This window comes from Eucalyptus grandis, chromosome 4 (genome assembly GCF_016545825.1).
Source record: "Eucalyptus grandis isolate ANBG69807.140 chromosome 4, ASM1654582v1, whole genome shotgun sequence".
NCBI classification, from domain to species: domain Eukaryota; kingdom Viridiplantae; phylum Streptophyta; class Magnoliopsida; order Myrtales; family Myrtaceae; genus Eucalyptus; species Eucalyptus grandis.
Window position 1 is genome coordinate 10,666,261 of NC_052615.1, and position 27,407 is coordinate 10,693,667.

Consider the following 27,407-nt stretch of genomic DNA (forward strand, 5'->3'; position numbering starts at 1 on the left):
CACGATGGCAATCTTTACCAAATTCTGCAATTATGTGCGAGATTGCCTTTGATTCGATCATATTCATTGAGACACGACATATATAATGGTGGCCATTAATTGAACTCAAGTAAGGATACTCCTTGGTTAATTGCACAGCTAGGAAAAGACAAATTATCCTAAGGATCGCAAGAAAAAGAAGAAAAAAGGAACCCAAGCCCAAGTCCAAGCCCATAAATATAATCAATTGGATTAGTACTCTAATCCAAAACGAGTTAAGAGATAGATGTATAAAGTGAGTATTCAATGCCTAATCAACTCTCCCATGGACGTCTCTTATCCCTAACGCAAATATGTGCACCTAAACAAATTAGTATCATCAGAAATATATATGGTCAATTAAATACTTTGAAAACATTTTGATTAATATATGCTATCCAAAATTGTTCATATTAATATGTCAACCCTTCAAAAACATAAATTCAATAAGTAAATTCATCTCTTGATTTGAGAGGATCGGATCATAAAATCAGTTGAGAAAAATTGGATAGTTAATTAGTTGTGTGGCTCGCAATATCAACAATAATTTGCAAGATTTTGATTTCATCGGTATTCATGACTCATCACATGAATGATAATCCAACCAGAAAAGTTTACAGGATGGAAATCTGAAACAAGAACACATGGGTAGAACAACAAAATGTCAATCCACCGAACACAGTGACTCTTTATGACTCGGTGACCATGAGCATACATTCATCTTTGACATTAGAATCGAAGTTTTATGCATCATCCCCTTCGAACTTCTAGGCAACGAGACGTGGAGAAGTGAAGGGACTGTCGAGTAAGCCCTTGGCCATGTGCCGATACGCCGCCTCGGTCAAGTGAACTCCGTCCCAAAGTATGGAGGCTGATGGATCTTTACACACGCTTGACGTGGAACCACACATCATCCTGACGTTGAAATTAAATGGTCCACCAGCTCCACAGCAAGCTACATGTGTTGATTTAGAGAAACCTGAAAACGAGAGGACATCGATCTCACCGCTCATCCTCATAAGTTCATAAAGGCGCCGCAAGTAAGATAAATTTTCTATCTATATACGTAGTTGAAGGTTCTACATGCCTATTCACCGTTGATTGTGAAGGTAAGAAGAAAGTAAACTCACCATATTGTGTTGGTGATTCAAAGAGACGCATGGTATCTCCATAATAATCCGCATAGATAATCTTTGCATGGCTATATTTTTGTCTCAAAACCTGCAACTCTCGTTGGAGATAATCATTGTGATACTTGGCGAATTCATTATAACGATTGAGACAACCAGTTGTCGCATTAGCGTCGTTCTTGAGAAAGGGCGGAGCTGTCGTTATGTACGATGTCAAGCAACCAATTGGCAGATTCCCTGGCACTATTAACTCCACCGCCCCTTGTTCGATGAGCATCTAAAACAATCACATGCCATGAAAAACTTACTGGAGTGCTAAAAAAAGGTTAATCACGCAAGATCTTATTGGACAAATAGTATTGTGCTTTGTTCCTTGCAAGAAAAAGAAAAGGGCCATACGCTGGTGGCCTTGGCGATGGCTCCAACAACATTTGGCACAATGGGACGGAGCTGCTCAAAGGTTGCACCCAGGGCGAAAGCAAGATTGTAGTCGTTCCCACCAATTTCCCCCACTAGAAATAAAGACTTCTTGAAATATGTCTTGCAATCTACAAAAGAAAAGAACGAAAATAAAAATCAAATCATCAAATGACTCAAATAATCAATTTAAAAATCCTAATAATGATATATTCCAATATTGAAGTCACTTAACGAAAAATTTCTTTTATTTTCCTTTGATATTGCAAGAGCACGAAAATAGAAACCCATCTATCTAGAGACCTATGAAATGCTCTTCAATCCCCATAAATTAATAGACCATGCCTAAGCAAGTGTCCTCAGTTTCTAAGTTGTAAGTCTAAACATCCCAATCTATTGCACCAAACTTGTAGTTAGGGGTGTCAACGGTTAAGTTCGGTTCGGTTTTTCAAAAAAACCGAACCGAACCGAACCGAACCGTTTGAAAAATCTTTCGAACCGAATACAAACCGAACCGAAATTTCGGTTCAGTTCAGTTTTTCAGTTTTTGGTTTTCAGCTTTTGGTTTTTTCTGTTTTTCTTTTCGGTTATTTTCTTTATTTTTTGGCTGGATGAAGCTCATGTACCTCCCTCCCAGTGCTCCCTCCCATGGCCGTATCAAACAGAGAATAAAACCGGTGATCTCCTACGTGAAGCAGTTCACCGGCTTCCATGAGTTCGCCCAGTTCACCAAGGACGACGTCGGGACCGGGGACAGTGGGCTCAACTCGATCGCGTTGGCGAACAACGACAAGACGGTTTTCCTACCTATGAACGAGCCGGTGTTCGGGACCAAGAGGAAGAGCCAAATCCAGACCTACCTCGAGCACAACGAGGGCACCGGGCTGCAGCACCTGGCGCTGACGAGCGAGGACATCTTCCGGACGCTGAGGGAGATGAGGAAGCGGAGCAACGTGGGCAGGTTCGAGTTCATGCCGTCGCCGCCCCCCACGTACTACCGAAACCTGAAGGCCCGGGCCGGGGACATGCTGACGGACGAGTAGATCAAGGAGTGCGAGGAGCTGGGGATTCTGGTGGACAAGGACGATCAGGGGACGCTGCTCCAGATCTTCACCATGCCCGTGGGTGACAGGTATGTGATCTCGATTTCAGGCGGGCTCTCTCCTTTGAGTCTTCACCGAAGTCAATTCCTTTAGCTATGGGCATGTGAACCTTTGAATTGAGGATGGATCGTGGATTGGATATGGTTTGAGGGTACAAAACATGGGTTTGTCGATCATTGACGAGACAATAGACTACATTCTATCTTTCGAAAACAGCATGTATGCACTTGATAGAACAGACCCTCGATTACATCAGTTCCCCCACGGTTGAAGCGTGACAGGGCAAAACAGAGCACCAAACGGAGAAAAAAACCAAACTTCTATCGGTTTGTGGTTCGGTTCGGTTAACCGATAAAAACCGAACCAATAAAAAAATATTGATTTTTAATGAGAACTGAACCGAACCGAAAAAAATCGAATTTTTCGGTTCGATTTGGTTCGGTTTTCGGCTTGGTTCTCTACACCCCTACCTGTAATGGTCATCCTACGAAATATTTATGAGCTACAAAGACGTGATATCTACCAAATCACCTCAATAAATAACCATATCTTCAGTGAATATGATCGATCACACAAAAGAGTAATTGCTATACATGTTGGTCCTCAATCAGAGCCTACAAAAATAGGGTTTATATTATTTACCTTGCTGGGTTGTGCAAAGAGAAGATTTAAGTTTCTTGAACCAGTCGAGCTGAACATTTAAGGAATGATTTGTCATTGTCATCACTGGAATGCCTCGAGCTGCAAAGAATGTCGGATCAAGCGCTGTGGCACCAGCAACTGCAAAGTTAACTCCGCTACGAGCATCAACTGAGCCGTTGACTACCTCAAGATATGGCTTCAGATAGGGTAACCCAACTGTTTCCGCTGCATTTTCATATACGTAACGCATATACACCAATTAAACATCTAAAATTAACACCCGCAATGATGATAAAGACTGCTAAAGATTGTCATTAACTCTGCTTTAAACGAAAAGTTCTTTTTCCTGTCGTTTCGAAAGAAATATATGTACCGTCGTCAGTGAAATATCAACACCAAACGTAAAAAAATAGCCCCGTCTTTGAACTTGGATATATACTGCTGTTGATCCAAATATTCTCAGCAAAAGCGTGGCCTTCTGATTTAAATGCCTGTTCTCTTCCCTAACACAAGCATGCATTTACAAAAAGCAAAGAAGAGTCAGGAGAACATACCAATGAAATCAATTATAAGACGTCCATCTGAATAACGACCGGTCGGATGCCCAAAGAAGGTCTTGCCATAAGGAGACGTCGGCAGTATTGCATGATCCCCCGCAGATCGGAGGTAGTTCCCAGTGTCGCTTAGAGAGTCGCCAAAGTTGAAAATCGACTCATACTTATGCAGGATCGTCGAGTTGGCCTTCAAAGCAAGGCAACATTGCAGAAGGATCAAGATTATTGCAATATATTTCATGGCAACTCTTGAGTATTTTTTAGAGATGAAGTCTTGAAGATGCTAAGAGAGTTGGGCAACGATTTTATATCCTCTCTTTGCTAATTTTCAGTTGGTGAAATTTGGGGTCTTCAAGGTGAGCTTAAATAGCTGAAATTGGTTCAATCGGTTCATTAAGCCCTTTGCTTATAATAGAAAGGGTGAGATGGAAGGGCAACCGACAGCAAGGGGACATGAGAACGTCGTTTTGTCGTCATCGAGTCGTTTTGCCGTTACCTTTTACTCGTCATTCCTATTGAGGCGACTAAGGTTGTTGATTCTAGAACTTCTTTTCGGTCCCCGTTCGACTGGTGGGACGGCGTACGGAGCGACGTGGAAGATAGATGTAGCTATTTTTATGGTCGTGGAGAACGTCTTTTTCCTCGTAAAACCTCCAATAACTTTCCAGAAACTTGTCGAAACCTACGAAAGCATCTTGCTCTGCCACAGGGGACCGTTAGAAGGTGTCGCGGCTTGCGGGCTTCAAGGAACGTCCAAGACTTCTCTCCTATTTAGTCAAGATTTATGAGAAAAGTCGATGATAATTTTCCTTTTCACAAATTTAACTTTGTAAAAGATTGGCAAAATGATTAATCATCTTCGAAATTTAATCAACAATTCTAATGACATTGACAATTCTACTTTTGTTTGCCTCTATGCGTTATTTAATTTGCTCTGAATTATTTATTATCGCAAATTATTTTTTCAGCTGCAAGATTCCAATACCCCATTATGAGAAATCTTCCAAAGATGAGCCCAACTTGGAACCCATTAGCTTTATATTATGCAGTCGAATCTATATATACACAATAGGTTAAATCAGAATCAAGAGTCGATTTTGTATATCCAGTAAACCTCCACCCATATTGCTACGTCGGAAAACCTGCCTTCATTCATAGTCTCTTCCACCAAATCGTGAGGTAATGATATTTTTTCCTAAAAATCTGCAATTATGCGTGAAATTTTCTATAATTCGATCACATTCATAAATTGGTGGCCACTAATTGACCACAAGTGGTGATTCTGCTTGTTAGAAAAATTTGTGAAAAGACTCCTAAACTTATTACAATTTTGTCAATATAATTATATATATTTTTTTAACTTTACCAATTGAGTACTAAAAATGTTCATGTTTTGTCAATTAAGTCTTTTCAATCAATTTGACCAAAAGTTGTTGACATAAACATCAACATTCTTACATGACACAATCGGCACCAACATGGCAAGAGTAATAAAAACGCGTCTCTCTCTTTCTCTCTCTAAATGCTTCATTTGCAAAAGTGAGGACTTCTCTCAGAATGTTTCTCTAATTGCTCTTATTAAACAACAATGTCTTTCTCCCTATATGCTTTCTCTCCGAAACTCATAGACTCCTCAAAAATACAAGAAAATATCGGTAATAAGCCCTCGGGTGTGGAGGAAGGAGGAGTGGGGTTCTTGATTTGGAGACATTCTTGTTCTCCTTCTCGTTGTCGCTCTTGATCTTGATCTGGGTCTTTCTCTGACCTCGCTCTCGCTTTCTCCTTCGTCACGGTGCCTCTGGAGAGAGTTTTCATGGCGGCTTGGAGATTTGGACAGATTGATGGCTTCACCGAGAAGGAGAGAGCGTCCGAGCGTCAAAGGAGAGAACTATTGCCACCCAATCTACTCCTTTTTGCAAATTTGATAAGGTAATTTGCCCCAATTTGTCTAAATTTGATTAGGTTCCCCAATTAGATCTTTAAATGACGTTGTTTTCCTTTTCACTTGCTGACTTCATCTTGCTGGTGAGCCACGTTGAATGCTATATAATAAATTTAAATCACATTGGATTTTCCATATAGACAAATCGCTGATGACATTCAAGTGAATGAAAGGAAAAAAAAAGTTACCATCTTTGAGTAAATGACGTAAGAAAGTTATAACACTATTAATATTCTTATACTTAGGCATGGTCAGGCTAGGTTCCTACCATAAATTATTAGGTATTCATATGTAGAACAATGCTCCAAGAAGCATACATCTACAAGTCTCAAATAAGTAGGACACGAATTAATATGCTTATTTCATGTAATATAAATGGTTAATACCACAAATAATTCCATATTGGTACATTCGTGATAAATTTAAGTTAAATTATTTTTTGACCACCAAAAATTCTAAAACGGTACATCAATGACAAATTTACCTAAGATTAATTTTTTGACTATAAAAAATTCTAAATTAATATATTTGTGATAAATTTGCATTATATTAATTTCTGTTAGATTGGATTAATTCCACAAAAAATCACAATCCAATACACATGTGACAAATAGATGATAAAACACAAAACTAGTATATCTTCAAATATCACATGTTATCCAACTCAGCAATTTAATGATAAAATCTGACATAAATTAATTGATGATAAATTTGTCACAGACGTATCAATTTGTGATTTTTTGTGATATTAACTGTAATATAAAATGACTAAGTTACAGATACTACATTATACATGATCAGATATTCTTCGCAAATATTCTTCACAAACCCAGCAATAAGCGTTCCATGAGAGTCTTGATAGATCACGGCGATCGAAGCCTCCCGAGGAGCTGTTAACCCACAATCCGTCAACATTCATCTTCAGAAGCCCCTTTCCCGGCGGCATCCGCCCAATCGTTAAGTTGCAACTCTTCGTTGTTAAACTCGTGGGTGTTTGGGACTGCAACGAGAAACTCTTGCGCAGGGCGAGGACGTCGTTCAAGATTGAACAGAGTTCGAGGGATGGAAAGAAAAGTTAGAATGACGAAAGTCAATATGAAGCTAGCTGAAACCCTAGCTCTGCGAGAAGCGCTTTTGTTTTTTGATGGAAGAAGGAAGCTAGGCGCACGTTCTGTTCTGCACGAAGTGGGAAGTGATCAGTGACCCACACATGGTCCCCGCTAAGCGAGAACTTGTCAACTGTTGACTCTGTATCAGGCCTAATCCAAAGCCCATGGACTACTCGTCTCTTACTTGATGAATGTAGGGGCCTCCTGGCCCATCTCAAAGGAGTTGTTGTGGAATTTTGCCCAAGAAAAGCTAATCACTACACCAATTGGATTGCCAAAGCTCATGGAATAAGGTTCCTTTCTATTTATTAGCCCTCTAAACCCACAGCTCCTTCGGAATTTACTATGTTTAGATGCTAAATGATGTTGCTCTTCTAGTCCTACTACTTAATGAGAATGTTTCGCTTTTGACCAAAAAGAAATTATGCGTGAATTCAATCATATCATGACATCTTTAAATGTTATCCGGTCACAAATAAGAGCGTAATTCTCCCGAACTGTAACATTTTACCTAATATTCTGTTGCCTGTCTGCAATCTGGTCTTACTTTTCTCAAGGATTAAGGATGAAATCCCCCCTTTTGTCCGTAAAATCATGCATTGTAAATCAGATTCAGCATTGAAGGAGGAAAGCTTCCGTAGTCCATTTCGTCGTAATGTTTATACGACGTGTTGCAGCATCTGGAAAACTACAAAATTTCTTGAGAGCTGTCAGCTCATGATCCAACGATTACAAATCCGGAGTACCAGGTCTGATGCTTTTAAGAAACCGCGCGCACGTATGAAGAATTAGCTTCAGTGCTAGTTCGTGCGGCATCAAAATCAAATGCTGTGAAAAGAAACTCCTATGTAATCACAATGGTCGGTAATATTGAAGGAACAGAGGAGAGATGGGGAGTCCTCCGATATTCTTGGGAGGGTGTTCCAGTGGCTTTATTGTACAATTCACTCTTGTTAAAAGTTTACATCATACAGAAAACTCTCGTACATCAGCGTTCATCTTATTCACAATTGATCCTCTCTCCCTCTCCCTCCCTCTCTCAAATCAATGTAGGACTTAGAACACGGAGAGATTACTGAGGATTAGGAGGGCGGCTGTTCGCGGCAGAAACACGCGACCCCCACTCTAGCAGCTCTTTGCTTGTGTCGTCCTTGTGTACGATCACCTCAATGAAGCACAGGCAATCCTTATGCGGCCCTGTCGCTGTCGCGATTGCGTCTTTCAGCTCTTCCTCTGTGCGAACCTGCTTTCGCAACACGAGTCAATAAAAATTTTTGAAACAGTTGCAGACACAACATTTCATCAAAATGCCTTTCATTCCCAAAAATAAGCATAGGAAGAAAAAATGGAGGGAAACTACGAGAGGGAATGAGGTAATTGTGCTGCCGTATGTCCTCGTTGTCGTTATTTAGAATTAGAATGAAAACATCGAGGGCTGAAGCTAACCTTTGCTGTCCAGCATTTGCCTTCACCATTGTGAATGGCATCCACGAGACCAGTGTAGTTCCAGTTCTTAATCACGTTGTAAGGGCCGTCGTGAATCTCCACTTCAATTGTGTAACCCCCGTTGTTGATCAGGAAGATTATAGTCTTCTGTCCGCATCGAATCATCGTTGATACATCCTGAGCCGTGACCTGAGTAAAGGGAAAAATAAATCGCTTAGGTCCCTCCAAAGTAAAAAATGCCCGACAGAAATTAGAAAAAGAGGTCGTGTAATCTTCCAGATGATTTGTGAAATTAATGTCATCACTTTCTTTAACAAGAAAATATACCTATTCGAAAAAGAAAATTCACTTCGTGAGTTGAGTTGTTACTAGTCAGCTTCCTCGTCAATTACTCAGGTTGAAGATAGATTTACATTGAGAAGAGGAAAGTGCAATCTACATAATCTTCACACATGATCAGCCAAAAAGCTTCTTCGACAATTTAGCTATCATCACCAGTCATTCAGTTTGCATAGTCATTCAAAGTTCACTTTTCAGCTGTTCAAGAATGTCACACATTACTTGGTGATGTTTCTGCAGAAGTTTAAAATTTTTGTATCATTCTTCATGGATATTTGTAACTGACCTGGAAACTGCCATCACCAATGCAAGCTATCACACGCTTATCAGTGGCTGCTTGAGCATATCCGAGAGTGGCACCAACCGACCAACCTATGGATCCATATTGCATCTGGAATTCATACCTGAATGAAGTTTGTATGAGAATTTAAGTTAAACGAACCTCGACACAACCATCCACAAACAAAAAGAGGCAATTTGGAAGACTGGAAAAGATGTTGAAATTCGCGCTTGTAGTACCCGCAATTCTCAGGCAACCGCAGTTTCTGACAGTTAAACCAAGAGTCTCCAGTTTCAGCGATAACTGCAGTGTCCCCACTGAGCATATCCTGTTTGACAAGTCAGAAAATGAATCATTAGAGTTGACACCTTTTGCATTTACAGATGAACTTTTAGTGCTCACCTAGAACAATAAGCTTTGAAGACACATGAATAATCTATTTACTGAGACTAGATAGATATAGGCTCAGTGAGAACTATCCATTTCCGAGGAAGCAACGGTATGAATCCCTCAAGAATATGCATGGCAAAGGCATGTCTGGACTTAGTATCAGCACTTACCGTTTACCAAATGTACTAAAATCTGCTTAATTTACTGCTGGCACCTAGAGTTGATTAAGCTTTTTCACGTGCAAGTAGCTTTCTTCAAAAAATTTAAAGTCCAATCAATATACCAGCGTGCACCTTACCTGAATGTGCTTAAACATAACATTGACTCTAAGGGGCTCATTTTTCTCGCACTTGAGAGGCATGCCCGGAGGTACAAATATCCTGCGGTAATTCTCCAAAGCAGTTGTGTTTCTCTTCAGCCTCTTGGCCAATGCGCTCAGAAAATCTGCCATGAAAACCCACCCAATGGAAGGACCATTCCCTACAGTCACGCGATTGGGCTGCACCATGATTGCTTTCTCCTTCTTAATCAGCAAGGAATAGCCCACAGAGCTGTAATCGTTGAAGATGGGGCCCACAAAAATGTAGGCATCAGCTGACTCTACAATCTCCCCGGCAAAGCTTGTACTCACAGCACCCCAATAGGTTCCAATGAAGTGGGGATGATGCTCTTGCACCAGCCCCTTGCCCGAAGGCATAATGGCGACTGGGTACCCAGAGGCGTCCACAAACTCCATGAAGGCCTTTTGAGCCTTGGCCACCCTGAGCTTTGGCCCACCCACAATGACCGGTTTGACAGCTTTGTTGAGAAAATCTGCAGTTGCTTCGACTGCTGCTTCCAGGCCCATTGGATTGCTCATCCTGCATCAACAAGTGGATACTATATGAAACAAGAACATAAGAGACGGAAAAATTATTCTTGGCATGAAATGTAGTTTCTAGTAGTTGTGTAAGGAGAATGATATCTGGAAAAGTAAGTTAAAACCAACTCGAGTCATTGAACAGAAAGCCAGCATCAACAGCTCAAGTAAAAATTGCTCCGAGACACACAAGGTTCACAACAGCCTACAGCCAAAGACAGTCAACTATCACATGAATTTGGATATTTGAAATTTACATGGCCTGACAAGTTCATCCAATGCAGAATTATCGACTCGAAGGTCGATTTCTGGCATATTCAAGCATATTCTTCATTTGGTGATGGAACGAGTGAAAACAGTTACGTTTGAAAAAAGGCAGCATTCGCTTCTGACTTCAAAAATTACAAATGAAAACAAGCTCCAGTGCTTCCTGAAGACAATCTTTCCAGGTTGGACGAACAAAAATACCAGCGAATACCAAATATGACCAGAATTCAACTTTATATTTGAGAGAAACTTGGTTCTTTAAGACAATCAAGGAATAAGTGATGTTCTCAGTTCTTATAATTCTTTCTCTTCTCTGTTTTCCCTCCTTTTGAGCACTAAGAGTCAGTCCTTAATTGAACGGCCAAATGATTATATTACTTCTTATGACGTTACATGTCGTGTCCAATCCACGGGACATCGTCTGTAACTTATAAAAGCTAGATATATTGTTACTATATTCAAAGAAAAACACAAAACAGAGAGACATTCCACAGTGCTTGGCAACCCAATCAGCATCCAATGACATATGAGCTCCATCATCTAAACTTTGGAAAACCGATTACTCATAAAGACAGAAGACACTTACTTCGGTGCAAGGGAGAACGGAACTGGATCTCTGCAAAAAGTAGGGTGACGAATCCCTGACAAATTACAGCTTATACTAATATAAGCCGGCTTGCTTTCCTTCAAAGCTGTCGAGATCGCGGTATCAATCTGCTCGTGCGCATCCTCCAAGTTATTCACCACTGCCTGCCACATCATAGCACAATCTTTTTCTTCACAGCCAATAAAAAATGACAAGAAAATCAAGTATAGATTTCTTAGACAAATTTTACACAGGACTAACGTGGTTCAGGGGGAGTTTTAGCCCTGTTCTACAAAAATTACCATGTTTTGCAGTTGCACGACCGGAGAACCTGATTCGACAACCTAATTTAACACTCAAACACGGACTAAGTAGTCTATCTGAAACTAACTAGGCACAAATTCGAAGTTATCACATGATCAAACTTAAGAAACAACCATTCACACATTTGTCAATCTTAACGCTAAGAAAAACACCCCTAAATCTTCTAATTACCTGTGTGCAGGTGATTGATTGGAAACACCTGAGCTCCTGGGTAAAATCAGGCAGCCCGATGGTGTGATGCAAGATCCTGTTAGTCCCATAATCATTAGAGTTAGGCCCACCCACGATGCAGATCACAGGCAAGTTCTCACTGTAAGCCCCTGCAATGGCATTGAGCACACTGAGACCCCCGACCGTGAACGTCACCACGCACGCGCCCACGCCCTTCGCCCGCGCGTACCCGTCGGCCGCGTAGCCGGCGTTCAGCTCGTTGCAGCAGCCGACCAGGTTCAGCCCCGGCTCGGCTATCAGGTGGTCCAAGAGGGTCAGGTTGAAGTCCCCAGGGACCGAGAACACGTCGCTCACGCCGATCTCCACGAGCCGCCGGGCCAGGTGGCTGCCCAGAGTGCCGCTGCCCGGAGCCGAGATGGGCAGCGCCGCCGAGCCGATGTTATTGACAGTATCCATGAATACCAAGAATTATCAGCTGCGCTGAACTTCAAGTACAGAGACAGATTTCGACGGTAACGATGTGATGGTTTTGATGGGTTTGAAGGTTCTTGTCTTCTTGGCGATCTTATAGGCGAATTGAGCAAACGGGCATGTGCAAAGATGCAATCTCAAGGAAACAGTGGGCTAGTGCGTGAACCCGGTAATCGAAAAGCGAGAGAAGAGGGGAAGTAAAGGTGATTGGTCGAAAGTGTGATCAAGTTGTCTCATTAGATGGTGGTTTTAGCTGGTACTTGGTTTTGATTATTGCGAAGGGGATGTCCCTGTTTTACGGTCCCCAAGGAGAAGGGAATCTTGTGGACTCTAGCGGGATTAGAAAACGGGGATGACGGACACATTCTTCGCATGCCGAGCGGAAGACAAGTCGCCGAAGATATTGTAGAGTAATCGATAGCTTCGAGAGATCTAAGGCCGCCGCTTGAGAAACCAAAAGGCGGTATGTGGTTTCGTTGATTACAACGTTTGGGTTAGCGTACGGTGACTTCTGGTTTCGTGGGCAGAGAAAAGTTTGCGCATCCCTCTCTGACAAATATCCCCCAAAAGAACCTCCAAACTCATTGTCATATGTCGGCTCAAATCTTTTCCGATTTACTAAAAAAAAAAAAAACCGACTGAAAAGGTTATCTCGTTCGTATCTTGTCGTCATGACTCAAAAACATTACCTTGCTTTTTTGTTAAAAGAAGACTTGGTTTTCGTTCTTAACTGTTTTGCCCTTATTTTCGCTATTTTTATAATGTATCATTTATCCAAAGATCCAATGTAATAATCGTTCTGTCAAAAAAATTTTAAAAAAAAATGTGACAATTGTAAGAAACAATGATATTACTAGTCTTATCGCATCGAATTATCACTCTAGTAACATAATCTCTTTAAATCTCAATGAAATTAAAGTTGTGTTTGGGTGAATATTGCACTATAGACCGTTGACAATTAATAGATTAAATACTATAGGACTAGTATTTATTAGAAGGGTTAATACCACAAAAATCTTAAATTAATACACTTGTAATAAATTTAATATAAACTAATTTTTTTAATCATTAAAAACCATAAACTGGTAAACTTATGACAAATTTACATTTTATTAGTTTCCATTAAATTTTACTATTGAATTGTTGAGTTGGAAGATACATAGTAGTTGACAGGTTTACTAATTTGGAGCTTTACCCTTCATTTGTCACATGTGTACTAATTTGTGGTTTTTCGTAACATTCATCTAATTTAATAAAAACTAGTGAAGGGTAAATTTATCACGAAATATACTAGTTCGGAGTTTTTTGTAATAAAAAAATTAATTTGAGATATATTATCACGGATATAACAGCTTGGGGTTTTGACGGTCAAAAAAAATTAATTTAGCGTAAATTAATTTGTCATAAATTTACTGGTTTGAAGTTTTTTCATAATGTTAACCCTTTTAAAATTGTGTTTAATGGAAGGAATTGGGGAAAGATAATTGAGTAGGAAAAATAAATTTAAGAATTCCGAGAAAATAACAAGAAAGAATGTTTGTGAAAAGTTTATAAAATTGAAATATAGCGTAGATATATGAACACCATGTTTGCAAGGAAAAACAAACATATAAATTTAGGACAGATTATGCTACTAAAACAGTTGAAAAACAATTCCCGTAATGAAAATGATGGGACTTTTCAATTGCTTTCCAAAGCAATGATGAATGATCGCACAAGATAATTCAATTAATTACATACATGATTAGTCCGAACTACTTTAAAACCCCACAAGGATTGGATTAAGCACTTCCATCATCATGTGTCTAGGTATAATAAGTTCATAAGACTCTTTACTAGGAATCGTAGAATTAACAGTGTGTAATGGCTACATCAATTCCTATTGAAATTTTACTATTTCAATAATTGATCCAAATGTCACGAGAACATCGATGATTCAATGGTAAATAAAAAACCTCAAGATTCAACACGATTCTTTTTTCTTTTTTCTTTTTTCTTTTTTTTTGGGGGGTGTTAGGGAGCAGCCCACTTTCATTTCTTCTATTAACAACTTGAGTACGACCTTTAGGGCTTCGGGACAAAAAAGTCCGATGAAGCAGGAGGAATATTACAAGATCAACTGCAAGGGTCTTGAGTCTATGGGCTTGGACAACCTAATCTACTATCCTAGAACCTCTAAGGCGATGATTACTTAGGGTGCGAATGGTAACGTTTATATTCTTTTTTTTTGTTAGAAGAAACAAAAAAAGTGTTTACATTCAGGGAACAATTTTTGAACAAAATAACGCGTTTGGTAACGTTTGTTGGGAATAAAAAATGAATAGAAACACGTTTGGTAAATTTTTATTCTTTTTTTGTTTCTTTTAATTTTTTAAACATTTTTATTTTATTTTTCATTTTTTCCTTTCTTTTTTATTTTTTTTTTTTCGGCGGTCCCGGCCTCCGTGGCTCGGCCGACGGGGGGCAGCCTTGCCTTGGCTGGGCAAGCTCGGGCTCGCCCAGATCCGGCGACGCTCCGGCGAGGTCGCCGACCCTCGACGGCGTCGCCGGCCATGGCCGAGGCCAGCGACCGGCCAAAGAAAAAAGAAGAAAAAAAGAAGAAGAAAAGAGAAGAGAGAGAAGATTGTTCTTTTTTGGCTTCGAAGAAGTGTTTCTTTTCTCCAGAAACAACTTTTTTTGTGTTTTTTTTTTTTGCTCCAATTTTGTTAGGGAACAAAAAAACAAAAAAAAGAACAAAAACACAACCAAACGTGTTTCTGTTCTTTTTTGTTCAGGGAACAAAATCCCGTCTGAAGTGTTCCAGAAACGTTTCTTTGGAGCATTTCCATGCACGCCCTTAGATACTTGGAATTGGGCCGGTAGAGCCTTGCATTTGATGATAAGAGCTAGTACGGCCCACACTGGCTTATCTAAGAATTGACATGATTGGAGGGTCATAAATGCTAAGACTAATAATATATATGAACTATTATAAGCTTATGTCAACAACAATTGATCCAAGAAAACATATGTTAGATACAGATGAAGGAGAAACCATTTCTCTACGTGCAAGTACTGCAAAACCAAACATAGAAATACCAAAGATAGTCACATAGAATGAGATTCAACTCTTAGAAAAAAAACAGAATTTTCAATCATAAACTATAACACTACCAATACTTCTTGAAAGATTACAAATTTAATGCTCTCATATGACAACATAAGAATGTAAAAAATTTCTCTATAATTGGAATGTAAAATTTTTCTCTATAATTGGAATTCGCACCCTTGATCAATGTTTTCTCGGTGTTCAATTGGTCTCCTTTTATCCTCTTTAGCATCCAATCTTGTTATTGAACAAACTTTAAGAGGATCAATTTCCAATCATCCCATTAGACAATCGTTAATGAAGATCAAAATAACCGTTGAAGTGTATCAATCAGAGTTTCATGAATTTGATTAATCAAAGAATCAAATCTTGGATTTTAGAAATAAAGTAACTTGCCTATGGATATTGCCTTTGAGATGATTATCAATCAATTAAGATATCTCATGTGATTAAGTATTTCACATGGATAATCTTTAAGATTGATGGTCAAGTAAGATCTTCTAAAATAGAATCCATATCAAATCATTTCTCTTCAAGGGATGAGATAAAATGTCTCAAAATAATAATCTTGAAGATCATGACAAAGTTAGATATTGTAGATGCTCTGCTTACATCAAGCTTCCTAGTTATTTGATGATATTAGACTTTCACCAGTCTTCTACTTATATTGGACCACTTCTCATCAGTTATTTCGAGTACCACGGTGATGTAAATCTTGTGAGCTATTCATCTTGGTACCTCCAAGTCCCTATGAACTTAACCATTCTTATAGACTTGTTTACATAGGTACTTCCAATTATTCATAATCTTTTCACTCATTATCTCGAAGTTCCTTTTTTACACGACAATTACCGGATACATAAACAACTTTGTGCATATATCAAAGTCTTAATAAATCATGAATAGTTTTTTCAATTTCAAAATATATTAGCAGATTATCTCAACAAGTTTCCCTGATTATTTGCTAGTAAAAGTAGATACCTCCAAGGCCAAGCTTGCCAACATTTTCAAACTTCCAAATAAATGTTTTAGCACTTTTTTTTTTTTCTAAAAATAGACCACAAAAATGTAAAAGAAGATTTCTTTTCTAAGAAGAATAACATGAAAACAAAGTGGTTTGCACAAACTTATACTCTTCGAGAAAGAAAAGTTCCCAAGAACAATGGCATGCGGTAAAGAAAAAGAAAGTAAATATCGAGAAAAAAAAAGTTATTGGTTCCTACCTAGGGTTAAACAAAGAAATATAAATAACATTGTACATTAATTTACATATGATATTCCAGTCGATGTTAAATCTCAAAGGGATCCATCCTTCCTCCTTTAATTATATTAAAAGAAGGAGAAAACACTAAAACATCACCATAGATAAAGGTAAAGAATGATGAATCGATGTATGAACAATAGAAGGATAAGAATCAAATGAGGAAATTAGATGGAGAAACTGGAATTGTTTTCTTTCTTTCTTTTTTTGTTAAATAAAAATTTGTAGATGATGGAAATTGAAGGTCACTGTGTGATTCAAAACAAACCCCAAAAGACTTAAGAACATTGAATAATTGTATCAGCAGTTAAGAATTTCAATGGGTTAAGATTAGAGATTGTGATATTGATTGAATTTTGAAAGCATATGTTAAAAAGAATGGCCATGTATGTTTTTGCACTAAAGAAAATGTATAATAGCGACAAGGCATCATATGTGTAGTTGATTTCGTTTGGTAATCTCTCTCATTGTTTGGTTGTTGATTGACAGACAATAAGCATATGCTCGAGTAATGAAAAAGAAAACATAATGTTTGCAATAAGCAAAAATTATCTAATCAATTATAAATCTTTTGATGATTTTTCAACACAATCTTTCTAGGTGATTTTCATTGGATATTGCTGACAAGAAAATTCAAAATGAATCATTGACATTGCATTCTCATTCATATGCATACACATAATAATGTAGCATTATTCCCTAAGTCAAGATTGTAAAGACACTTAATGGATGAGTAATGTTCAATTATTGCTTGCATATAGTAAACATGTTCTCATTTCAAGACAAACGAAATCAAGCTGGTATTGCTCATGAAGGTGCCATTCATGGGGCATTGTTTCATCGTACTTCATCTTAAATAGTTCATAAGCAGTTCATAACTTTTAAGAAAAATGTTCATTGTTATCATCATAAAGTTCAGCTTACTATAAGCCATTCTAAATAAAACGATGTTGTTAAATGAAATTGCTTGGATTTGTGGAAGAAATCATATACGAATATAACAATAATGAAAAGTTTGGAATAAATGTGATGTGAGTGCACCAATAGAGCCCTTACTAGATCTGGCAAAGAGAATCTTCCCTCAATTCTTGGGGGAGGTGACATGCCAAAAGCAAATCTGAGCCTTGAGCGATCGTTCTCGTCATCCCCAGCGGTACTATTTAGCATAACTAGCGGTCTAAGGATGGTGAAACAACGTCCTTTTTGCATTTTTTTTTATTTTTATGTTTTTCTAATTTTTTTCTTTCCTTCTATTTAACACATAGATTACCACGTTGTGGCTGATTACAGGGACTAAAATACAGGCAAATGAAAAAAAGAAAAAAAGAAAAACAAAGGAGACAAACACCAACAAACACAAAGAACATGCGCACGGGGAAGATTGCGGTGGTAAGGGCGGTGGCGCCCAGCAGCCACCGGCGTGGGTCGGACGCCTCTTGCCGAGCTCAGGCAATGCCGCGGCGACCGTCATCTTTGATCCTAGGCGAAGACAAACATACACAAACGGGAATGCACATGTCTTGAGCAACTTGAAAAGTTCATGGTGTGGAAAAACACTCTGATCATGACATTATGATGTCTCACGCGGTCGAAAGGCCATCTCTCACCACCCACAGGGTCGAGCCCCTTCCTTCGCCCTTCGCCCATTCGCCGACGATTCATACTTGCCCTCTACAGGCGCGTTCTCAAACCCTATACCTTCGACATGACCATAACTTTCTCCCGCTCGCCGATGCCCTACTCCCTTCCCAATAGATAGACCAATGAGATAACCCCACTTCCCCATGTCTGTCTTCTGAAAAAGTTAATTTTTCTGTGCCTTTTTGTTCAAGATTCCCGTGGGTATTGCCCGTCGAATCATACTCTAGAGTGGAAGAGTTTATTTTGTGGGCGTTTTTATATAGGTAAGCTGATGCATTCTAGTCGTTTGATAGAATGCCCAGGAGACAAAACATAAGCTGTTGCAATCTGATATATAACGTTGATATTCATTAGAAAATGCTATTTTCCCCCGATTTTTCACAAATATAAAACGAGGCAGTGCTCGACTCGCTATGTGCGGGTGCCTTTACGAAGGATGTTAACGCCATGCGTCCAGGCCAGGGTCGTGAAATCTCGTCGCAGGGCCCCCAACCGTCGATGTGGTAATGACTCTCTACTTTCTCGCCAACAATGGCAAAGGCAGCAGGGGCCAACGAAAGGAGCTCTAGCTTTGCTTAGAACCACCGTCACCCATTCGTGCTCTAGCGAACTTCTCCCGAAGCTAAGTCCATCTCGTGCTCCGGCAGCAAAAGACACCGACGGAGGAGCATCGGAGGAGCTTTGTTCAAGCAATTGAGGGGTTGAAAATGACTTGCGTTAAGAGGAGATTTCCGCATGGAAAGAAGGAAAGAAAATGTAAATAAAACACGAATAGAAAAAAAAAAATAAAAGTGACGTTGTTTCAATCATATCGGACTACCAGTCGTATTACATAAGACCTTAACGGTGATTGCACAACAACATCATTGACTTCTAGAGAACATCATTGAGAATGACTACACTAAAAAATTATGAGAAGGTTTGAGATTATATTGACAAAATTGAAAAATTTAACAATATTTTTACATGTAATTTATCCTGTGTGGTGAGGGCCCTTTTTTGTGCATTATGAGTTTTTTTTTTATTTTCCACATTTATTTGTTATTTCCTATCTTAGAAAGACGCAATGCGCGCCAACACAGTACATGTTAGCCCAATCTATGTACCGGGTCATTTTTCGAAGTTATATAGGACCAAAGAAATTCAAATAAGTTTAATCTAATTCCATCTCATCCAGCACATGATAGACCCAATGATGCTGCCCAGCTCGTCCACAAAAGATGAGGGCGTAGAAAGAAATTGGGCTCATATGGGCGGGCTCAGCAAGTTCCTAAGCTCTGGTCATCGTCAGAGTAAGACAGTGAAGATGAAGGTCAACCCAATTGGAAGATTTTAATGCAGGGAGCCCTCACCTGACGTCCCCATTAGTGCTCAGTCACCTTACTTAATATGTTCACAAGAAAAATGTCAGATGTACTAAGAAACCGTTGCATTGCATGAAAGTAGATGTTATAATTGGGAGGAACACGAGGACACGATTGCAACCATGACCAAACTTCTGTCCTGCAGCTATGCATTCTCTGTGATCCCTAAGGTCCCGTTTTTCTATTTTCGTGATCAAGAATGACTACAGAAGACCCTCAGAGCAGATTGTTGCCGGATTAATTGGACTTTCATGGAGCTGAAGATGCTGCGGTCAACACGAATGTGTCTCCTATGGATCAAACTACTTCATGCACATGAGCAAAAAGAGAGACTCGTCATCCAAACTTTTACTTTTCCATTTTGTGGGACAACTTATGAAAAACCTCGAATTTTTGTGCTTCAGCTCATACATCTTCCTTGTCCTAATACCCTGAAAACCCTCCAACTTTATCTCTTGTCCCATTCTACATTTTATCTGATAAAAAACTTCCAACTTAAGGTCCTATCCCAATTCTATCCTAAACTTTTTTTGTCTCATAAAAGATTCTCAATTTTAGGACCGGATCAATTTCGCTTTAATTTTTTTTTTGTCTCATGAAAGATCACCAACCTTTTTTTGAGTCCCAAATTTGCTCTTTATTAACCTTCCATCAAAATTGCCATTAGTGAATTTGTGCTGCTCTATTTCTTGTACTTGGGAATGTTCCATCTCTCATAATCGAAGAGATTGTGCTCGCGACACTCAAATAGTTTGTGCTTGGGAGTTTTCAATCTTTCAATTGTTAACGAGAAATTTTGGACAGAGGGTTAATGGGGACAAATTTGTGAATCAAGTAATAGTGTGTGGTTCTTTGTGACTATAAAAATTTTAGGGTGAAATTGAAATTGGATGGTAAAATTCAGATAAGAACTAATGTTGAGGGTTTTCATCGGACAAAAAAAAAATTAGGATAGATTTAGCACAAAACCTAAAGTTGAGGGATTTTTAAGGGACAAAAGCTATTTATGGTAAAATTGTTAAAGTTAGAAGCTTTTTATGAAACAAATGGTAAAATTGAGACAAAAAGTTAAAATTAGAGGCTTTTTGGGATAGCAGGTCCATCTTCCTTCTAATTCTTGTTCAACTTTCTTCCTAGGACAGGAGTTCCCTCACAGGTGGATTCGCTGCAGGCCCATGAACGATGACCCATAAATGTGCTCAAAGTCACAATGTCAAAGTAGGTCAAAAATACCTACCGAAAAAAAAAGTAGGTCAAAAATGGCAGTGAGGTAATTATTCTTATCCTCCAGGGCAAATGTTTGTGCTAGGGAAGAAGAAGGTCCCTTTCCTAGAGGGTAACGTAAACGCAGAGAGAGTCGATTAAAAATATGTGGTGCAGCCATTGGCCCATTCTCAGTCTCACCGAGCCTTCCACATTCAAACCCTCCCTCCCTCTCTCTCTCTCTCTCTCTGGGTCTCTACTGCTAGTAGTAATTGCCAGCCCTCTGGCGTGCAATTAATAACGAGGTGCGAGGCTTTCATTGATGCCAAGCTAAAAAGGGGTTGCTTTTCACAATCGTCAGGTCAGTTTTCGAGGGCTTTGATTCAGCCGGTTGCGTCCCTCATCGTCTCATGCATCAGAATTAAATGTGAGGATCGCGTTGCAGGATCCGATTGGGATCGATTCTGCAGGCTTCTCAGCGTTGCTGCTTAGTGAAATAAATTGTAGTAACTCCTCATCTGATAGCCGACCCAGTCCACTTCCGGCAGCAAAGGAGGAAGAAGGAAGGGAAGATGAGACCCAAGATTTACATCTTCGGCGACTCCATCACCGAAGAGTCCTTCGGTGACGGTGGTTGGGGCGCTTCGCTCGCCCACCATTTTTCTCGGACGGTAACAGTTTCGCTGCCCGGTTTTTCTCGTCCTTTTCGAGGAGAAAGATAAATTATTCTGGGTTGCGTCTTTTAAACGTATGTAATTAATCGGTGACGAAAATACTGAGTTTTGTCTCGCTTGTCTTGGAAAAACGCTTCTTTCGAGTGTCGTGGTCCTCGTATTTGATTGTGATATATACTGATCAGACACCCTTTGAAGTGGTTAGATAGATTAACCCTATGTTGAATGTGGATCACTTAGGTGGACGTGGTGCTGAGAGGGTACAGTGGCTACAACACGAGGTGGGCTCTGAAGGTGTTGGACAAGGCTTTCCCGGCGGCAGGCGGTGGCGGCGACGACGACGCGCCGCTCGCAATCACCGTCTTCTTTGGCGCGAACGACGCTTGCCTCCCAGATCGGTGCTCCGCCTTCCAACACGTGCCCCTCCATGAATACAGGCATAATCTCCATTCCATCATCTCCATTTTCAAGGTACGTAACCATCTTTGTGAATTCTTTTTGTCCTCTATAGTTGTCGATGCACGCACGCACCCACGTGGCCTTCTTGTTCTTAATAAGGGTTAATTAAGTGGCATGAATCGCATACGTAGAGACGACGGTGGGATGAAGGGAATGATGCAGGTAGGGACGAGAGATTAAGATATAAAATAGAACCTATATTATAAGACTGACGTATGAATTTATATTTTTAAGACTACTACTCCTAGAGTAAGGCGCACATGTGGACAACATTCTCGTTGGCAATTTTGAATTTACTAAAAAAATACTGTAAGACAAACATTATTTTTTTTAACTCTGTTGTGCGACTTCTTTCTAAAACTAAAAATGGGTTTAAAGTCCAAATATCCTCAATGCATCTGGTGTGTTTGAATGAAGGGACGACGGATTAGCGATGTTTGGGACAATAAAAGAACCAAGGTTATAAAAAAAAAATTGAGTCCACATATATTCTCCCCGCTATAGGAATTATCGACGACAAAATGGTAAACTTGAAACCGGCAAATAAGAATATCATTCTTGTCACTCATCTTAAGTTTAGTAGAGAATGAAAAGTGGTGGGCTCAACCTAATTTCTATCGTTTTCCTCTTCCCCTTTCCTTGACTTCCATTTTACGTAATGATCCCACTACAAAGCGGAAGTGGAATGCCTGACCTTTTCACCCTCTTTCTTCTTTCTGAAATCTCCACCCAGAAATTTACCCCCCCTCAAAAAGAAAAAGAGCACAAAAAATGTCCACTTAAAAACTAGAGTGGGCATAACTGGGGGAGGTGGTTTTTGTCTGTTGCTCTCGCATGCGGCTCATGTGGGTTGGGCTGACGTAGATCGGAAGTACCCATAAAGCATCTTTGTCGATTCATCCCTTAATTTTAGTTGTTGGTCTAGGAAAAGAAAGGAGTGAGCGGGTTAAGATCACGGATCGAAAAATTTGTTTAGTGCGTGGACCGGGTGAATGGATCTCGAGATCATTTCAGCGTTAAATTTTCGATAAACATGACGTGACGAGCCTAATGAGATCTATCCAGTACAAATGATTCAATGTTTTCGAATGCGTGCAATGATTTTTTCTAATTTATATATAAAAAGAAGGGATGGTGCCAAAAAGACTACGTGGGTGCGTGAGGCCCAGTTGTCGCTATTGATGTTTCCCACACACCCTCTGCTTCTATGAAAATGGGGCTCGATTCATCTTTGGTGGTGAGATCGAGCTTGAGTGCGAGAGCAAGCGCCTGTCATTCTCATTGCCCCCCTTTTTGACAAAAGGTTGAGAGATTGCATCGCATCGCATCACAATTAGTGTAGTTGGATGGTCCAGCCTATCGTGAATTTTTTTTTTCTTAATTAAAAAGGATTGCATGCTTAGGATCATGAGCATGGTTCCTTTTGTTGGTCTAATTATTTGACTCGTTCCACGGGCTCGGAGTTGAAGAGCTTTATGATGTCAATGGACCCACGACTTTGGTGTTCTCAATAATGGCTCATAGTGCCGTAGGGATAGCCAAAAATCCCCGCTCGTGGGGAGGCGTGGGGGCAAAACCGCTGCCCCCACGAGGCGTGGGGCGAGAATAGATCTCCTCGCGGTCCTGCCCCGGCTCCTGCTGCTCGGCATTGTGCACATTTTCTAGCTCTTGTTTTTTTGGCTCCGTGTTCTTCATAATGAGCAATACTGTCATTACTAAGTTTCATTCACCATATACCTCTCCGACCTAATCTAGAATTTAACACAAATATTTTCTCACGGCATCTCTTAATATCTCTCGCTCTTTTGAAGTTGTATCTTGCTCCTCACCTTGCCCCCACGTCAAAAGATCATCCTGCATGGGGTGTATGTCAGGCTACTCTTTTGAGGTGCATGGGCGTGGCGGACCCTATTGCCATCGTTGGTATAGTTTTTGGAATTGAGAAACCATGAAATCGTCTGTCCCTCGATGGCTGGTGGTCATGGCCAGGAAGTAATTTTACACGCTCTCGAGTCTAACCGTATCAGTTTCGTCTTGCTGATGTTCTTATCTTGTATTTGGTTGATTCTGACCACCACTTTTCTCACAAAGGGCAATATAACTTCTCTTGTCTTGAAACATGGCGGTCTGATTTGAGTCAGTGTTACTGGGTTCTCACTTTACTTTGCGGCTTCCTAGCAATTATTATTTCAGTGTTTTCATATCAAGAACCATTTGGACTTTAGGGCCATTCAGTCCTTTCCAATTACGTTGATCTTACATTTTTGAAGTCACTGTCCTGATAGATTAATAGGATCTAAGCTTATATGATTGATGATTTCTTTAGGATTGAAAAACATCGTTTACTTTTTTTGTTTTTGTTTTTATAAGACATTACTTATTGGCTAATCAAGCTTCTTATGCCACGTGATCTAAATGTGCACTCCATACAATTTAAATAGCAGGTGATGTTGGATTGCAGTCTTGGAGGACATTGATTAGTACTTGTTTTCCATTGACAAAGTAATGAAGCATGGGACTGAATGATGTCTTGTGATATATCTTATCACTCTTATATGGTTACTTAAGCAAGGAACTGTGAATTGCATTATCAGCATGATTAAAGCTGCAAAATATGCATACACAAATACATAAAAATATATATTTATGGGCTTCTTAGGTGAATAAGTTTTTTAGAGCTTGTTGATCTGTAAACCCTAATCCCTATATGCTTAATCTAAAGATGACCTCGGATGAATCATGTATTCATGGTCATAACTTGCTCCTTGGCTATTGTGCTTTCCCCATCGATCTATTGCATGAACAGGCTTCTGTGGTTGCAGAAGAATCAAACTGAATTCGAAGCTTCCTACACCATAAATATTTTCTTAAATGAAGATGTGTGAACCAAGTTTGTTAGTCTCTAAAGGACGTAATCAAGTAGAAAACCTGATCCTAATTTTTGTTTCGTTTTTATTAGTTGTAAATCTAATAAGCTAAGCATCCAGTAATTGCACTCATGATCTTATCCTATGTTTCATGATCTCTCTTGTTTACCGATCTTCAGAAGCGATGGCCCGAGACTCAGATTCTTCTCATCTCTCCCCCTCCGATTGATGAAGATGCTCGCCTCAAGTATGTATTCTTTTGCATCCAAAGTTTCAATGCTTCTCAGACACTTACTGATATAGTGTATTTGTATTGTTTTCCCCCTTTACTGGTGTTGCATGGTGACAATTTTCCGTGTGCTGAATTTTTAATTTTGTGATTTGACTTATCCGGAAGTAGCTTACCATGGAGAGAGCCTGTGATTGGAATTTGATGTGATGCAGATTTCCTTACGTTGAGAATACGATGGGCATGCCTGAGAGGACTAATGAAGCTGCCGGTGCGTATGCTAAAGCTTGTGTTTCCGTCGCAGCAGAATGTGGGATTCCAGTTATCGACCTCTGGACCAAAATGCAACAGTACGCAGGTTGGAAAAAGGCCTGTCTAAGGTACATTACTAGTCTACACAACACATTTATCTCAGTCAAAGAGTTAGGATGAGAGTTTGCGTGTTTGGCCACATTGCAGCGAGATTCTGGTTGTTGAAAATCCTACATGCTGAGAGTAGAAAGTGTTGATTGCTCTTATCCTGTGATTTCTTTCCATTCTTTGAAAGTATGAAGAGATTGCATATGCATTGAAAAAGATATTACAGACATAATTGACAAGCACTTCTCGAGCAAGCAGATTATTCTTAATTGAAAAGAGAGGGTGTCCATGTAAATCTAAATCAATTTTTGGATGTTAATTTGTAAATTTTCTTGTTCTAGTTACCAGATTGTGGGCTTTTGGAATCAAGAATTTCGCTTATATCTAATAAAACATACTATCGACAGGAAAATCAGTTGCCACAAAAGATGTTGGATAGGTGACAAATGTGCAATATGTTGAGTTTGAAGTGTTTACTCGATATTGTCATTGATCTGATATATGCCTGAGATTAAATAATATTTAGCACCTGTCTTTTTAAATAACTGTTAATTTATATTTTTACATACATCTTGCAAACCAAAAATGCAGTGATGGTCTACATCTAGCACAGACTGGGAACAAGATCGTGTTTGAGGAAGTGATCACGAAGCTGAGGGATGTGGGCTTGAGCTTGGAAAGCTTGCCAATTGATCTCCCCTTGATTAGTGATATTGATCCAAGCAATCCCCTCAAATCTTTTGAAAACTGAAAGACTTTTGTTATAGCTTGGGTCAATTTGCTCATCTGTATTAGGGTTTAGATAATACTATACACTACCTTCATGCTCCATCATGGTCTAGCCTTTTGTAGAAGACAGTTATTTTGGTCAACTCTGATGCCTATTTTCCGAATGTTTAGGACGTAAGTACTCGTGCATCAATAAATGTGGATTATTGTGCTTCTGTACCTCGCATGGAGACTGACATCATCAAAGGATACACATGTACATTGGATGGGATCCGTAGCCACATTTGGTAAATCCAAATCTCCAATCTTGCTCACTAAATGTTGATACTTGTCCCCTCCATTGGTTCCTCGTCCACATTTGATCCAAAGCTAAACACTAGACCATTCAACCCTTCTAGCTCTCCCTCCCTCTATCAGTGTTATCATCTACCTCGACTACCATGACTCTTGATTGCTCTCTCTCTCTCTCTCTCTCTCTCTCGATGAAGTCTCGATATTGCATACGACATCTTTGAGGTTTTGTCATCATTATCGAGATCTAGCTAAGACCTCGAGGGTGATACTGACACAGAATTTGGAGGAGGCACCTCATCTGGAGATCCTTCGCATCGGCAAGCCTCGTTCACAGTGACAAGACAGAGCCAATGTGTGGCGACAAGCTTCATCATGGCCAACTAGCTTGATGCTAGCGCATGATCCGCAAGTTTAAGTGTGCGCGACAACAAAGCTCCATCATGACCCACTACGTAAGCTGGAAACTACAAGTTTATGTGTGCGCGACAACAAAGCTCCATCTGACCAACTACGTAAGCTGGAAACTCTACAAGTTTCTGTGTGCGCGACAACAAAGCTCCATCATGATCAACTACGTAAGCTCGATGCTGAGATTTAATTGTTTCCCAACAAATTGACCTACTCCATCAATGAACACAGAAGGAGGCGTGTAAGTTTTCTTTCCGTCAAGATAAACAGGCTCATTTCGGGAGAACTACTTAAGAATTAGCAAAGTGCCGTAGAAGCACCTATTTTCATGATTGCCTGAGCAAGACACCCTTATTCTTGATTGGAAAACAACGACAATCGAGACTCATCAATAGTGCACAAGAAAATCACAGAACTTCAAAGGAAAAGTTGTCCCTTTTTCTTCCGCATGAGCTTCCTTTCACAACCGGAACTCTCATACGGAAGTTGTAATGGATACTTACGTATTGTCACTTGTTTTGTTCTAGATCGTAATACATAATAAAACACTCATAATCTCAGCCTCCAAAAAATGAAGCCAAGAATGTGTCTAAGGGAGAAAAATCAAAGTGTGGAAGGATGAAAACACCAAGAGCGCGAGCAACTATTAAAACAAGATATGAAGCTTTGTGGTGAAACAACTGTTTCTTCCAAATGCTGGAATTTTAATTAAAATAAACTATTTGCACCGTAATTTGCTCTTGCATTCAACTTCGCTAACGAGATCATTCACTTAGGCAATA

The 27,407-nt window shown here is 39.7% G+C and overlaps 3 protein-coding genes across 3 annotated transcripts; 1 reads left to right on the forward strand and 2 right to left on the reverse strand.

Annotated features, from left to right (window-relative positions):
* Window positions 1–785: 785 nt before the first annotated feature.
* On the reverse strand, window positions 786–6,752 carry LOC104442627 (GDSL esterase/lipase At5g45910). Its single transcript, XM_039310690.1, has 7 exons — window positions 6,636–6,752; window positions 3,865–4,051; window positions 3,311–3,535; window positions 2,724–2,729; window positions 1,548–1,696; window positions 1,149–1,425; window positions 786–997 (listed from the first exon to the last, which is right to left on the reverse strand). Exons 1-7 carry the CDS (start codon window positions 6,750–6,752, stop codon window positions 786–788), a joined length of 1,173 nt encoding a protein of 390 aa, XP_039166624.1.
* Window positions 6,753–7,757: 1,005 nt separating this feature from the next.
* Window positions 7,758–12,419, reverse strand: LOC104440922 (pyruvate decarboxylase 1). Its single transcript, XM_010053915.3, has 7 exons — window positions 11,578–12,419; window positions 11,083–11,246; window positions 9,669–10,230; window positions 9,220–9,308; window positions 8,987–9,104; window positions 8,362–8,550; window positions 7,758–8,158 (listed from the first exon to the last, which is right to left on the reverse strand). Exons 1-7 carry the CDS (start codon window positions 12,031–12,033, stop codon window positions 7,988–7,990), a joined length of 1,749 nt encoding a protein of 582 aa, XP_010052217.2. The 5' UTR covers window positions 12,034–12,419; the 3' UTR covers window positions 7,758–7,987.
* An 8,363-nt stretch (window positions 12,420–20,782) lies between these two features.
* LOC104440923 (GDSL esterase/lipase At5g45920) lies at window positions 20,783–26,142 on the forward strand. The gene is made up of 6 exons (XM_010053916.3): window positions 20,783–20,966; window positions 21,051–21,276; window positions 21,520–21,750; window positions 24,785–24,852; window positions 25,050–25,214; window positions 25,786–26,142. The coding sequence occupies exons 2-6, from the start codon at window positions 21,178–21,180 to the stop codon at window positions 25,943–25,945; spliced, it is 723 nt and encodes a 240-aa protein (XP_010052218.2). The 5' UTR covers window positions 20,783–20,966; window positions 21,051–21,177; the 3' UTR covers window positions 25,946–26,142.
* Window positions 26,143–27,407: the final 1,265 nt, after the last annotated feature.

Excerpts from the sequence above, each read along its gene's own strand:
- LOC104442627 (XM_039310690.1), bottom strand. The coding sequence starts at position 6,752 with ATGCCGCCGGGAAAGGGGCTTCTGAAGATGAATGTTGACGGATTGTGG. Across the intron at positions 4,052-6,635 it reads CATGGAACGCTTATTGCTGG|GCCAACTCGACGATCCTGCA; the intron begins GTTTGTGAAGAA and ends CTTGCTTTGAAG. Across the intron at positions 3,536-3,864 it reads TCTTATAATTGATTTCATTG|CGGAAACAGTTGGGTTACCC; the intron begins GTATGTTCTCCT and ends ATGAAAATGCAG.
- LOC104440922 (XM_010053915.3), bottom strand. The coding sequence starts at position 12,033 with ATGGATACTGTCAATAACATCGGCTCGGCGGCGCTGCCCATCTCGGCT. Across the intron at positions 10,231-11,082 it reads CCGTTCTCCCTTGCACCGAA|GATGAGCAATCCAATGGGCC; the intron begins GTAAGTGTCTTC and ends TTGTTGATGCAG. Across the intron at positions 8,551-8,986 it reads TTGGTGATGGCAGTTTCCAG|GTCACGGCTCAGGATGTATC; the intron begins GTCAGTTACAAA and ends CCCTTTACTCAG.
- LOC104440923 (XM_010053916.3), top strand. The coding sequence starts at position 21,178 with ATGAGACCCAAGATTTACATCTTCGGCGACTCCATCACCGAAGAGTCC. Across the intron at positions 21,751-24,784 it reads CCATCATCTCCATTTTCAAG|AAGCGATGGCCCGAGACTCA; the intron begins GTACGTAACCAT and ends ACCGATCTTCAG. Across the intron at positions 25,215-25,785 it reads TGGAAAAAGGCCTGTCTAAG|TGATGGTCTACATCTAGCAC; the intron begins GTACATTACTAG and ends CCAAAAATGCAG.